The sequence below is a fragment of the Pogoniulus pusillus genome, chromosome Z, assembly GCF_015220805.1.
Source record: "Pogoniulus pusillus isolate bPogPus1 chromosome Z, bPogPus1.pri, whole genome shotgun sequence".
Lineage (NCBI taxonomy): Eukaryota > Metazoa > Chordata > Aves > Piciformes > Lybiidae > Pogoniulus > Pogoniulus pusillus.
The window spans coordinates 5,237,894-5,253,340 of NC_087309.1; the positions used below are offsets into that span (position 1 = coordinate 5,237,894).

Consider the following 15,447-nt stretch of genomic DNA (forward strand, 5'->3'; position numbering starts at 1 on the left):
GCAGCACACAAATGCAGAGTAAGAAATAAATTGTAGCACAAAAGGAATAGAAAGGTGACTGCAAAAGAAAAGGCACACAGACATGTAACTAAAGCTTCTATTTGTTTCAAGGGAAAAAAGAGTATGTGTGTGTGTGTGTGCATATATATATATATATATATATACATATATATATGAGATAACTGATGCTTCTGATTTATTTTTGCTCACTTGCTTTTGTGAAAGGTACCACAATAAAAACAATGTAAATGGCTAAAAGGGATGGGACAAGAGTATGAGTTTGCTGCATGCCGATTGTGTTTTCCTCCTTTCTTTCACACTGTTACATTTGGCAGGTAATAAAAAATAGATGAAACTTTTCAGATGGAAAGTATTTGTACCTTATTTAGTAAGTAGAATGATAGTGAGGACTGTGCCCTCCTCCAGTGCTTTGGGAGATCAAATCAAAAGATAAACATTCAGCAAGCCTCACGTGTCTCTCATCTTTTCTCCTGCTCCACTGACAACTGATAGCAACTGTATTGCTGAACAGTGGGATTCCAATTAGAAATGCAGAAAAGACTCCTGATCAGAATTTTCTAAGAGATTCCATCTCTGCCAAACATCAAGGGGTTGCTCTGCAAAAATATCAGGAAGTTTCATCTCTGCTAAGCACAAATCCCAACCTTCACACAATATGTTTATCTTCTGAATCCTGTCCATGACACCAGTTTATGTATCACCTATTGATGGGGTTAGCACAAGCAACATAGATAACAAGTTTATTTCTGTAACTTATTTTCTACTTATGCATAGAGCAGTGAAAGAACAGGCAAAATAATAATAGAGAAAAAGTAAACTACATCAAGGTAATGCACCTAATCACTACTACACAAAGTTAGTAATTAAAAAAAGATACATCACCAACTGCCCCAATACTTTACCATCATCTACATCCCCAGTTACTGGGGGAGCCCCAGTTGCAACGAGGACTTGGAGAACCCTTCCCAGCAAGTGGGAAGCCCTGCACAGTGCATCCACTTGCAGGTGAGGCTTCCAAAGTCACTGCAAGAGGGTCCAGCTTTTTATATTGTTGAATAAACAAGTTTACGCGATTCTAAATGCACAAACCTCTGACTTCACCCTCGTCTCGGATCTTTCTGGAGCCTGTCCAGGGCCCAGGGAGAAAGCAAGGGAGAGTTTTTTGCCTTTGATCACACACCTCCACACAAGGATGGACATCTGACTCTAAGGTCTTGACAGTCTGCTCTGAGTAAGGAGAGCTGAATGCATCCTCATGACATTTCATCCTCACTGATGATTATATTCTGTCTAAGCTACATCTTTCACTAATAAGCACATGTATTTTTAAGCTGTTGATAGATGCTAAGGATAATACATATTTCACTAATGAGTAAATACTAATAATATCTAACATATGGTTGGGATGTTCCTCTAGAGGTCATCTTTGGTTTGGGGTCTACTGCTCAGGCCACAGCACTTCACCAACCAGTGCATACAGAAGCAAACGGATACATAAGCAAACAGATGCCAGGTTGCCAGCCTCTAGCTAAAGCAGCTATAGGACATAAAGCAGGCTACCCTGAGCTACCGCATCATTCAGCACTAAAACAGAGCAAATGTCTGCAACTGCAAAGCAAAGAGCTACGTTAGAACTTAAGGACAGGGTATGATAAATAATCTATTTTTAAGAAATTATACTGTCAGCATAGATTCGGTTTGTTGAAATCTGCAATTTCATCAAAGCCATTAGTTCTGAGAGGTTTAAACAGAGAACTATACACTTAGGACCTTGATATAGATTTTGTTTTTGAGAAAGTAAATCTGCTGTCATTGCCATGGGTTTAAAATTGCATGCATGAAGCTTCCAAGCTGTCTTTCTAAGCCACCAAGACAGATAATGCCTTTAAAAACTGCCCTGAGTATGTTTTTTTCTAACTAACTCACGGCTTTATGACATAACATTTTCCAAAAACAGACCAAAATACACATACCTTCAGCACCTTTTTGAGTCACATGGAGATTTTGAATGTATGTTCACTGGGAGGGAGATAGACAGTATCTTTTTTTGATACAAAGAATCAACACAAAAAGGATTTCACCACTATAAAAAGCAGAGTCATGAAATTTCACAGGCCTGAGAATTTTTGTATGGAATGTATATAAAGAAGAATTAAGAAAAACTATTAATAAGCCACTGTTTCTCATCCCCTTAACATAGTCTGAATGGTATAGCATGGACATATTCAAAGCACAGGTCTCAGACATCAGCTAAACAAAGTAAATAGGCAGTCTACATCTCCAGGCTTCAGAAATCAAGCAATTAAAAACAACTACAAAAGCAATTTTCCTCACTTGACTTTCATCTACAGACTGAGTGTTTAAGGAAGATCCTAAGTTAAAACGACCATGAAAAATCAGAACATTTTATGTAGAGATGTAGGGGGAAGAACATTTTTAAAAGGCTTTTATCTCCCTAACCTGACTTGAGGAAGTAGTCTGTAGCAAAACAGTATCAACAAATTAAGTTAGAAACTGACAGAAAGGAAAGAGAAAGGGTAAGTTTTAACTACGTGCCATGGGTTTGTGGATGGGAAAACAGGATATGTAATTTGCCTGATTTCTAAGTTATTCCAATATCAGCTTTAAACAAACCATCTCACCTGTTCTGAAGAAGAGGACATATTCCGAAGAACAGCAATATGGTGTTGGCAAAAAAGGGAAAAAGAACACAGAAACAAAAGAAGAACGGTACAGAATATTAAACAAACACCTGATCTCTCTTCTTATACAAGCAAGGACATACAAAAAACCCAAGCAAACTGAAGGAGAAAGTCTACGGCTTACAAATAAAGTAGAGCTTACCTAGAGAATTAATTGACAATGAATTGCTACAGGTCTACAAACTCTGCAAGACTTAGGGGAAAAAAACTATACATATAGGCAATCTTAAGGAATAGGGATCAAAATAAGAAGGAATTTAATATTTCCAAGGGAGAGAGGTGTGGAAAGTCACAGAGCTGTAACTCAAACCAATCTCGAAGTACACTGGACATCACAGAGTGAGTCACTCCATAAACACCCTGCCCAGGCTTTGGTAAAGTTTTGCATGAGTTTCTGAAGCATCCAGTGTCAGCAGCTCTTTGGTAGAGGTTACAGGAGTACTTGCTTACTCCTGTATGAAAATACCTATGTTCCTAAGTAACAAAGTAAATAGAGGGAAAATAAATAGCAGCAATTAATATATTTGTCCTTCAAGTTTGCTTTTCAAAGCTCTTCACTCCTGAAGCAGCTATTATTCTGTATAGGACATATTCCAAACTAAATGAAAGATAATCTGAGAGAATGGAACTAATAACTACAGGCTTAAGAAGAATTAGTGATGCCAGCCCTGCCTGAAAACTTACTTCTCCTAATATTATTGTGGTTTTTTTTACCAAGTGTCACTACAATCAAAGATAACTTCTAGAAGTAAAAATAAAATGTGTGGGTTTTTTATATGCTGTTAAATTTGTGTTCAAGACCAAGAGCACTTAAAAAGCACAAACAGGCAACAGTACTGCAACTAATTTGTCATTCAATGGCTGGTTTATCCTTAATTTGTCCTCTACTGAACGACAAATCTCATGCTAACAAAATGAACCCTAAGGACAACTTAATTATCAACCAAAAGACTTACCAAACTATAAATTCACAGCATTAAACAACTGCATTGCATGAATACTACCAGCCCTTAAATAACAGCTTCTATATGACAGATTTGAAGGGACACCCACGAATGCTTGAACACATGACAATAATCAGAACTCTCTGTCCTTGAAGAAAAACTCCTGAAAAATGAGTTATAAAAATAAGACAAAGCACACATACATGGATGAGTATACTGATTACAGTAAAAGTGAAGAAATCTTTCATTTTCACAATCAAATTTGTGCCCAAAGTCAATTAGAAAGATTGACTCCAAACTCAAACAACAAAGGTATTCACCTGGGATATCTGAAAATGAACTTTGAACTTAGTTTCCCACTTCCCAGATTAGCACTTTGTACCACAGGGGAAATTGCCATATCAAGACAAACACCCATCTCTTTCATTCAGATACTTAACTGGGGGGGGGGGGGGGGGGGGGGAGAGAATGGTGCACCACAAATGTGTCAAAACAAAAAAATGCAGGCCACTGTGGTTAAAAAAAGGCATGCACAAGCCCTAACTGAACAAACCCTTCCTCTCACTGCATTTCTTCAAAAGGTCTAAAATACTGGGTTGCTGATTTTAAAGGACTCCTAAATACACCAGATATTGTTGGTGTTGTCACAAACTCCATACAACAAAGGCTTCTCAGAGTTACACAGTGTAACATCTGTCCTCTGCTTTCACAAAAAGACACCTCTCTATACAAACACCACTATTTCTCTAACAGTCTAAAACACCTAAAGCTACCTGCTATGTAGGTTTGGATGAGCATCACATATACAATCAAACCCTCCACATTAATCCAGACCCTAGATCTGCACTGAAGCAAGGTCTCTAAATTCCTTTACACAGGCACAGACCATCCAAGAAAATGGGTAAAAAGATTGTTAAACCACTCATATATTATTCTCTCCTGCAGCTGTCAGGGCACACACAGTAAAGGCAGAGAAAAAAGAAAAAGCCATTTCTGACCTTCCTACACCAGGCTCATAAAGGAAATAAGGATGCCCCCATTCTCCTACTCATTTTTTTAACCTGAAAATACCTCAACTTGTCCATTACCTGCAGCAAAATGTAATTAATGCAAACATATCAATGAATCCCCAGGTGAAAATGCAGATAAAACTGTCTCCAACATGGTACAGCAGAAGAGCTTCTTGAACAAAGTTAAAACATCTTTTTTCAGATGGCAAAAATACATCTACATATAGCAGTGCTTGCAGATGCTCTTTTCCAGAGGGCTGTATTTTCCTCTACATGCAGACAAAGAGATGCACCACCAAAAATCACAGGGAACTCAGGTCTTTAAATAAGAAAGACGTTTGTTTATATACTTCCCTCAAACACAGTGTCAGCAAAAGCTCTTACCTTCTATCCATAAAAAGCATTTGGATTCAAAGTATTCGTAATAAACACAAACACCTTCAGCACAGGCCCTTTAAAACCTGCATAAAACTGCACTACAACTGACAGGCTCAAGAATGCTGTTAGCATTATTTTAAAATGTCCTTCCTATTTTAAGTCATTTCTGTACTAATGTGCACCTGGAAGTAATTTTTGAGGCTACCTTCATGTTCTAAAATAAAAGACAGCTTACAATAGTTTCACCACTTTACCTGGCTTTGGAGCTGCCTGGGAAATGAGCATCTGGTGGGTTCTAAACATTCGTAAACACAGCATCTTTGCAGAATGCACTTTTGGTTGTAACACACTGCCAAAAACTGGAGCTGAGCACCCACTAACAGCAACACGCAGAAGGCTCGCCATTTTGCCCGGCTCTGACAGCAGACTCCTTGCCACGTATGGAATCCCTGCTGCACTTGTGAAAACAAAGCAAGATTTATTAATCACACTAGGCAGAAAGTATGTGAACTTGGCAGCCTAAGTCCAGTCGAGTGCCAGCAGCCATAAGATGATCATTTCTCCCCACCTTCCCAACTAGAAAATAAACCCGGCACCTTTTCAAACTCAAGGGGGGGAAAGTATCAAGCTAAAGCAGTTAAGCCAACTGGAGGACTGACAATAGAAGCTGGTCTAAATATCGTGCTTTCGTGATTGCAGATGTTATTCTCTTTAAACCACTGCTCCAAACAAGCAGCTGTGACAAGCGAAACCCTCCGGCGTACCCCGGAACCCGACAAACAATTCAATCCCCTGCCAGAGCTCTCAAGAGGGTTAGGCTGAGCGGGACCGCAGCTTACAGGCTCAGGAAACACACCGAAACAAGCCTTCGGAGCGGGACAAGCTGGGCAAGGAGGGTATGGGGGCCGAGCCCTCCTCGCTAGCAGGTGACTGCCGGCGGAGTGAATGGCTCCTCGCCCAAAATCCCGCCCTCTCGGCGCGCCTCGCCCCCTTCCCTCCCTCCTCACGGACACGGCCCACCGCCCCGCGCCGACACGGCCCAAGAGGCAGCTGCCCCGCTTCTCTGCCACCGCTATTTATAACCCACGGCTACTCACTGACCTTGGGCAGACAGCTTGCCTTCCACCGCCCGGGCCCGCCACCCCCCGGCGCCAATCCGATCCACCCCCCGCCACCGTGCCCGACAGCGAGGAAGCCCGCAACCGCCACCTCTCCACTTCCCGCCTCTAGGCGCTCCCGGGGACACTCTCCCGCGTCACCTGCCTGTCTTTCCTTCCTTCCAGCCGCTCCCGGGCACGGCGAGAGCGGAACACCGCAGACTTCTCCTCAGGACGGCCGCCCGCTACCCGCGTCAAAAGAAAGCAGAGAGGCCACCACCCCTCGCCCCTCACCACCCGCCCCCTCTCCCGCCCACCACACCGCAGGACGCCGCACCCACCAACCGTGCGCGGGCACCGGCCCCGCCGCGGCACTGACCGACCTTGGGGCGAGGCGGCGCGGCAGTCCCGGGGCGGGGCGGGGGCGGGGCGGAGGTGCGGCGGGGGCGGGGCGGCCCGCCCACCAACCCGGAAGGACTCGGGGACAGCTCAGGTCCGAGCCGGTACGTCACAGGCCGTGTCGCCCCGCGCGGTCTGGCACGGGTCGCAGCGAGCGAGGGAGTGTCCGTCACGTGGCGCTCGCGCGCCGCTGGCGCTGGCCGCAGGGGCAGCTCCGGCCGCAGGGGCAGCTCCGGCCGCAGGTGCCGCTCCGCTCGCTGGAGGCTGTGCCCGCGGGGTTTGCGCTCTGCCTGGCCCCTGGGAAGTGGAACTGTCGCTTTCAGCACCGAGGTCCGTCGCAGCCTTTGGGAGAGCTGTTGGGTGCTGCCAGAAGGCGGCCGCGAGCTGGCGCTTTAGTCCCTCAGCCGTTGCGGGCCGCCTGCGGCTGGGGCGAGGAGGCGAAGCTTGCGGCAGGCGGCTTGAGAAGAGACCTCTGAAAAGTGGTTGTTTCACGTGCACAACCGTCACAGCACATCAGTGGTACCTTCTTTATTCTTTTTCTTTCTTGAAATGTGCGGTAAATCACCGATCTGGTGTATGTGTTGTACTTAGAGCGGTAGACATAATAGGGCAGAGTAAATAATGCATGAATCGATAAAGAGAACACGCTGGTAAAGAGTTTGCAGAAGACATTCTGCCAGGTCGCCCATTGTGTTGTCATATTTAGTACTCTGCAGTTACTAAGTAGGAGTTAGGCTTTTTTTCCCCCTTTTTCTTCATTTGCATGTGTGCAGCTGTGCCTGCAAGATACACGTTGCCAGTGCCACCCCGCTTAGAGCCTCATAGCTGTTGAATTGTGAGTAGACGTGAGGTTAAGAATCATAGAATCAACCAGGTTGGAAGAGACCTCCAAGATCATCCAGTCCAACCTAGCATCCAGCCCTAGCCAATCAACCAGACCATGGCACTAAGTGCCTCAGCCAGGCTTTAACACCTTCAGGGACGGTGCCTCCACCACCTCCCTGGGCAGCCCATTCCAATGCCAATCACTCTCTCTGACAACAACTTCCTCCTAACATCCAGCCCAGACCTCCTCAAGCACAACTCCAGACTGTATCCCCTTGTTCTATTGCTGCTTGCCTGGGAGAAGAGACCAAGCCCACCTGGCTACAGCCTCCCCTCAGATAGTTGTAGACAGCAATAAGGTCACCCCTGAGCCTCCTCTTCTCCAGGCTAAACAACCCCAGCTCCGTCAGCCTCTCCTCACAGGGCTGTGCTCCAGGCCCCTCAACAGCTTTGTTACCCTTCCCTGGACACATTCCAGCACCTCAACATCTCTCTTGAATTGAGGGGCCCAGAACTGGACACAGGACTCAAGCTGTGGCCTGACCAGTGCTGAGTATAGGGGAGGAATAACCTCCCTTGTCCTGGCCACACTGTTCCTGATGCAGGCCAGGATGCTATTGCCTCTCTTGGCCACCTGGGCACACTGCTGCCTCACCTTCAGCCTACTATCTACCAGTACCCCCAGGTCCCTTTCCTCCTGGCTGCTGTCCAGCCATTCAGTCCCCAGCCTGTAGTGCTGCTTGGGGTTGTTGTGGCCAAAGTGCAGAACCCAATCTCATCCCATTGGCCTCTGCCCACCCATCCAGCCTGGCCAGGTCCCTCTGCAGTGCTCTCCTACCTTCCAACAGCTCCACACCTGCTCCTAGCTTGGTGTCATCTGCAAACCCACTGATGCTGGACTCAAGTAGTTAGGAGGAGATGCTGCTACTAGATGTTCAAGAGACAGTCATACTTGAAAATTAATTTGTGGGAAAGATCCCATTTTAGAGTTAACAGCTTACATACTAACATATGTGCTTTATGTTTTGGCCTCAATAACCATTGACTAGTGCAACAGCATGCCTCATCAATATGCCAGGAATCAGCCTAATTCCAATGGCTAGCAGTATATTTGCTTTTAAAACCTAGAACCAGCCCTATGTTATTTTTTTTCATTAAAAATACATTGACAGCATAAACACGAGGGGAAAAAAACTCCAGACAAGAACGGTTGTGTTCAGAGCAGAGACAGAGTTGCTATTTGTGATTATACAGCACCAGGCATTGCAGGCCAGTGCAGTGTTGCTTCTGAGTCGACTTTTAGAGCATTCATTGGGTAGCATACTTAGGATGCTAGAGGTAATGCCTCTAGTGGATATCTATAGGTGGTCATAACTGCATTTGTTGAAAATTTTAGTCCTATCATTGGGTGCTTTTGTTATCTTAGTTAGCTCAAATTCTCTGCTGTTTGGTCTCAAGAGACTTTAAATAGTCAAACGGACTATTAGCTGAGCCAGAACATTCTAAGCTGCATTTTGGACATTGTCTAAAGGGGTGTACTATTGTAAGTAGTATTTGGAGGTTGTAATTTTGGATTTAATTCTTTGAAAGGTTTCTTTCTGTTTGTTTGTTTTAATTTTTTGTTTAGGTGCCTGCACTGGGGAAAAAAAAAGCTGGGTTCCTAACCAAACACAGCTACCCTTATGCAAACTTCAGTAGTGCATCTGTAACAAAAATACGGATCTGGGATCACATTCCACTCTAAATAGTAAGTAGTTGTCAAAAACTCATTAAATTAAGATAGTACAGAATGTTTGTTCAGTGAAAAGAATTCACATTTATGACCAGAAGTGAAAAATTGTTTGGTTCAGTAATGATTAGCTGGTACATTTAATTCCTGCTAGGTGTATGCCATAAAGATTGAGATTTCCTTTCCTGAAAAACTGGCAGCTTAAAAAGTTATGCCAGTGCATAGTGATGTTTTTTCCTAAAGCCTCAGGATCTTGACAGAAGTGACTGAGAATCTCAAATTCATTTTTCACATTTTGTTCTCCTGGTAAAGGAAGGGAAACAAGTGTGACGAGAGGTCACAATATATAACTGAAGACTGAATGAATCATAGAATCATAGAATCATAGAATCATAGAATCATAGAATTATAGAATCAAGCAGGTTGGAAGAGACCTCCAAGATCATCGAGTCCAACCTATCACCCAGCCCTACCCAGTCAAGCAGACCATGGCACTAAGTGCCTCAGCCAGGCTTTTCTTGAACACCTCCAGGGATGGTGCCTCCACCACCTCCCTGGGCAGCCCATTCCAATGGGAAATCACTCTCTCTGTGAAGAACTTGTTCCTAACATCCAGCCTATCATAGAACCAACGACTTTGGAAGAGATCTCCAAGATCACCCAGTCCAACCTAGCACCCAGCCCCAGCCAGTCAACCAGACCATGGCACTAAGTGCCTCAGCCAGGCTTTGCTTGAACATCTCCACGGACAGGGACTCCACCACTTCCCTGAGCAGCCCATTCCAATGCCAATCACTCTCTCTGACAATAACTTCCTCCTAACATCCAGCCTATACTTCCCATGGCACAACTTGAGACTGTGTCCCCTTCTTCTGTTGCTGGTTGTCTGGGAGAAGAGACCAAGCCCACCTGGCTGCAACTTCCCTTCAGGTAGTTGTAGACAACAATGAGGTCACCCCTAAGCCTCCTCTTCTCTAGGCTAAACAACCCCAGCTCCCTCAGCCTCTCCTCACAGGGCTGTGCTCCAGGCCCCTCAACAGCTTTGTTGCCCTTCTCTGGACACATTCCAGCACCTCAACATCTTTCTTGAATTGAGGCGCCCAGAACTGGACACAGCACTCAAGGTGTGGCCTGACCAGTGCTGAGTACAAGGGAAGAATAACCTCACTTGTCCTACTGGCCACACTGTTCCTGATGCAGGCCAGGATGCCATTGGCTCTCTTGGCCACCTGGGCACACTGCTGCCTCATCTTCAGCCTACTATCTACCAGTACCCCCGTGTCCCTTTCTTCCTGGCTGCTTTCCAGCCATTCAGTCCCCAGCCTGTAGTGCTGCTTGGGATTGTTGTGGCCAAAGTGCAGAACCCTGCACTTGGCCTTGTTCAATCTCATCCCATTGGCCTCTGCCCACCCATCCAGCCTGGCCAGGTCCCTCTGCAGGGCTCTCCTACCTTCCAACAGATCCACACCTGCTCCTAGCTTGGTGTCATCTGCAAACTTACTGATGCTGGACTCAATCCCCTCGTCCATATCATCAATAAAGACATTGAACAGGACTAGGCCCAGCACTGATCCCTGGGGCACACCACTAGTGACAGCTGCCAACTGGATGTGGCATCATTCACCATCACTCTCTGGGCTCTCCATCCAGCCAGTTCCTGACCCAGCACAGAGTGAATCTGTCCAAGCCATGAGCTGCCAGCTTGGCCAGGAGCTTCTTGTGGCAGACAGTGTCAAAGGCTTTGCTGCAGTCCAGGTAGACTACATCCACAGCCTTCCCCACATTCACCAGGCAGGAACCTGATCATAAAAGGAGCTCAGGTTGGTGAGGCAGGACCTGCCCTTCCTAAACCCATGCTGGCTGGGCCTGAAATGTTTTAATATAGTTTATTATCGTAACTAATCTATGAATTTTAAAGGATTGCTAATATGGCTTAAGTCTAGTTTTGACAACTATGTACAGAAGGGAAGTCCTCTGGTTTCTTTGAAGACTCATCAAAATCTCCTACATTTGCTCTCATTTCACTTGCAGACTATAGATTTGTTTGTTTACCAGTCTTCAATTTACATAGCGATTGCCTAGGAACAGTTTTCCCATTAGACTAACTAATAGTTTTTAACTGTGTCACCTTTACTGCCTGGCCCACTTTGTCTCACACTAAAGGTCAGCCCAATGCATGCCATGGGAAAGTAACAAATATTTCACAACCTAGCTCTTCCCCATTAGCAGTAAAAATTGGTAAAATGGAACAGAAAGGAAGAACGGACGTTCTTAAGGCACCATTTTACAGTACAATTGGATTTTTTTTTTTAATGTAAGACAGTACTATTCTAAGTTTTTTCAGAAGGTCTCCTACATACTTGCCTGTTTGCCATCATCATATGAGTGATGATCACAGGCTCACAGGATGTTAGGGGTTGGAAGGGACCCAAGGAGATCATTGAGTCCAGCCCCCTGTTGTAAATGGGACTAGTTGAAATCTGAGTTTGCGGTAAAATGCAATGAGGCAGATTTTTAAGTTATGAACTATTTATTAATATACCCAAAATAATATACCCCAAAACTTATTTACAACTCTCCACACGAGTTCTTGGATGCGGTTAGCAGAACTATTTCACAGAATGTCTGTGCACAATGGAATTTTGAAAGCTTTCAGAAAATGTCTTTGATAGAGAGTCCGGCAGCTTAATTCAGTGAGGTGGTGGAGCCACCATTCATGGAGGTGTTTAGAAGGAGACTGGGTGAGGAACTTAGCACCACGGTTTAGTTAATTCGAAGGTGTTAGGTTGGGCTCGATGATCTTGAAGGTCTTTTCCAACCTGGTTAATTCTGTGATTCTGTGATTCTGTAATTCGCCACTTGTGAGGTTGATCATGTCATAAATAACAGGCACAAACTGGCGTTCATGCACAATAAGGCTTTAATAGAGTTGCAGGAATCAAGCAATGAACAGGCCTGGGTGTGCAGGGAGGCTCTGCTCTACCCTAACTCACACCTTTTGTTTTTAGTGTTCCCTTTTTATATCCTATTCTATTACATATTCATTACTAATTCTAAGAAAAGGTTGGGTTTTGCTTATCAGTTCTAAGAATGGGAGGCGTCTCTTCCATGCATGTCTCTTTGTACTCGGTGGTCCCTCTGGTGGTCTTCAGTGATGAAGTAAGGGATCTCCCTCAAGTGTCTGCTCCTTGAACTCCAAACTAGTCCTCTGTTTGCTCATGCGCAAAGGCTGTCTCTTCCACCTGCCTCACTCCTCCACCAAGCTTTCTAGTTTCTAATTATTTATTGCTGTTACCTTAAGCCAAGTGCATGCTTCTGTGATGGCTGTGCAAGGAGGAGTACAGCTCCATTCAAACCCCCCCTTCCTCCCTGTCCTGGGCCTCCTGCCACGAATTGATCGGATCAAATATATATTTCTCACAATCAAAATCCTTTAGCAACTTGAACAAAGAATGGAGAATACTCACTAGTCCTAAAGTCCGTGGCCCAAAAAACATAGGCAGGAAAATATCCAACAGAAGTCCTGTGGCAAACTCCCCGCTGGCCGCGCAGTGCGAATCCGCCGCTGGCGGAGGCGGCTTGAGGCGGCGGCTGAGGCGATGGGCGGGCGAGTGGCAGATCAGCGAGGAATGAACGAACACGCCAGCACCTTTTCCCTGTTCACCCCCATTTATAGGGTAATGGCCGAGGCTAATGGTCTCATTGACCACGCAATCACCCAAGTAGACACAGAAATGGAAGAACCCACAGGCTGTTGTCTTCCATAGAATGGGGGCGCATAGGCCTACCCCGGGACGGGGGCGAGGTCCCCATGAAACCCCTCGCAGGCAAAGAAACTAAGCTGCCTGGGTTCCTTTTGTCCTGTTTTCTCGCCTCTGGCTGCAATGCAGACAGGCAGGTAAATACGACAGGACATGCTTAAGCCCATTTTATGCCCTTTAGGACTATTCACCACACCCCCCTGCCAGAGCAGGGCAATACTATCTAACATAGATCACAGAGGAACACATCCAGACAGGCCTTGAAAGAAGGAGACGCCACAACCTGGTGAGAGGCCTAGAACACAAACCCTATGAGGAGAGGCTGAGGGAGATGGGGGTGTGCAGCCTGCAGAAGAGGAGGCTCAGGGCAGACCTCATTGCTGTCTACAACTACCTGAAAGGTGGTTGTAGCCAGGTGGGGGTTGCTCTCTTCTGCCAGGCAAGCAGCAACAGAAAAAGGGGACACAGCCTCAAGTTGTGCCGGGGAAAGTATAGGCTGGATGTTAGGAGGAAGTTGTTGGCAGAGAGAGTGATTGGCATTGGAATGGGCTGCCCAGGGAGGTGGCGGAGGCACCGTCCCTGGAGGTCTTCAAGAAGAGCCTGGATGAGGCAGTTAGTGCCATGGTCTGGTTGACTGGCTAGGGCTGGGTGCTAGGTTGGACTGGATGATCTTGGAGGTCTCTTCCAACCTGGTTGATTCTCTCTGGGAAACCTATTCCAGTGCTCTGTGATGAGGAGAGTTTGAGCCAATACCACACAAGCTTTGGCTGTGGAATGAACATGTGGCGGGGCCATGCTGTTCAAGTAGACAAAATTCAGAGGTTCCCAGCAGAGTCAGATGAGTTGTGTTCTGAGCACCCTGGATCTCAGGTATCTTTCTCAGCCTGAAAACAGATTGTGGTCTGGAGTTCGCAAAGCAAGGCAAGACTCTTGACAGTAATTGAAGAAAACCAGGTGAGTTGAATTGTGGAGGGATACAGGAGTTGAGTCATTACAGCATTAATGCTGTAATATTAGCAAAATACATCACATAGTGTCCTTCAGTTGTTTCCTGTTGGCATGGAAGGTTTCAGAATTTAAGTCAGGAGAGCATTTGTTGTCATGTTATGCATAAATCATACACGAAAATAGAGTATCACAGTATCACACAGTATCACAGTATCATCAGGGTTGGAAGAGACCTCACAGATCATCAAGTCCAACCCTTTACCACAGAGCTCAAGGCTAGACCATGGCACCAAGTGCCACGTCCAATCCTGCCTTGAAGTGCCCCAGGAACGGCGACTCCACCACCTCCCCGGGCAGCCCATTCCAGTGTCCAATGACTCTCTCAGTGAAGAACTTTCTCCTCACCTCCAGCCTAAATCTCCCCTGGCGCAGCCTGAGGCTGTGTCCTCTTGTTCTGGTGCTGGCCACCTGAGAGAAGAGAGCAACCTCCTCCTGGCCAAAACCACCCCTCAGGTAGTTGTAGACAGCAATAAGGTCACCCCTGAGCCTCCTCTTCTCCAGGCTAACCAATCCCAGCTCCCTCAGCCTCTCCTCATAGGGCTTGTGCTCAAGGCCTCTCAAAAGCCTCGTCGCCCTTCTCTGGACATGCTCAAGCATCTCAGCGTCCCTTTTAAACTGGGGGGCCCAGAACTGAACACAGTACTCAAGGTGTGGTGTAACCAGTGCAGAGTACAGGGGCAGAATGACCTCCCTGCTCCTGCTGACCACACCATTCCTGATGCAGGCCAGGATGCCACTGGCTCTCTTGGCCACCTGGGCACACTGCTGGCTCATGTTCAGGCGGGTATCAATCAGCACCCCCAGATCCCTCTCTGTCTGGCTGCTCTCCAGCCACTCCGACCCCAGCCTGTATCTCTGCATGGGGTTGTTGTGGCCAAAGTGCAGCACCCTGCACTTGGAGCTATTGAACCCCATCCCATTGGACTCCACCCATCTGTCCAGGCGGTCAAGGTCCCGCTGCAGAGCCCTTCTGCCTTCCAACTCAGTCACATCTGCCCCCAGCTTGGTGTCATCTGCCAACTTGCTGATGACTGACTCCATGCCCTCATCCAGATCATCTATGAAGATGTTAAAGAGGATGGGGCCCAGCACTGATCCCTGAGGGACACCACTAGTGACAGCTGCCAGCTGGATGTGGCACCATTCACCACCACTCTCTGGGTCCGGCCCTCCAGCCAGTTCCTAGCCCAGCACAGAGTGTTGCCATCCAAGCCATGGGCTGACAGCTTAGCCAGCAGTTTGCTGTGGGGGACAGTGTCAAAGGCCTTGCTGAAGTCCAGATAGACCACATCCACAGGCCTCCCCTCATCCACCAAGAGGGTCACCTGATCATAGAAGGAGATCAGGTTAGAAAGGCAGGATCTGCCCTTCCTAAACCCATGCTGGCTGGACCTCAGCCCTTTGCCATCCCTTAGGTGCGCTCTTATCACCGCCAAGATAACCTGCTCCATCAGTTTCCCTGGCACTGAGGTCAGGCTGACAGGTCTGTAGTTCCCAGGTTCCTCCATCCAACCCTTCTTGTGGATGGGGACCACGTTGGCAGTTTCCAGTCTCCTGGGACCTCTCTGGTGAG

The 15,447-nt window shown here is 46.6% G+C and overlaps 1 protein-coding gene and 1 long non-coding RNA gene across 2 annotated transcripts in view; one reads left to right on the forward strand and one right to left on the reverse strand.

Annotated features, from left to right (window-relative positions):
* NNT (nicotinamide nucleotide transhydrogenase) overlaps positions 1-6,450 on the reverse strand; it is a 67,757-nt gene extending 61,307 nt beyond the window's left edge. Inside the window, exons 1-2 of the mRNA XM_064140006.1 lie at positions 6,319-6,450; positions 5,310-5,507 (exon numbers count right to left, since the gene is read on the reverse strand). Coding sequence (XP_063996076.1) covers positions 5,310-5,460 — 151 coding nt within the window. The 5' untranslated portion in view covers positions 5,461-5,507; positions 6,319-6,450. The remainder of the gene's footprint in view (positions 1-5,309; positions 5,508-6,318) is intronic.
* Positions 6,451-6,659: 209 nt separating this feature from the next.
* On the forward strand, positions 6,660-13,943 carry LOC135173336 (uncharacterized). Its single transcript, XR_010301291.1, has 3 exons — positions 6,660-7,070; positions 9,004-9,123; positions 13,588-13,943. It is a non-coding gene; the product is annotated as an uncharacterized LOC135173336 (long non-coding RNA).
* Positions 13,944-15,447: the final 1,504 nt, after the last annotated feature.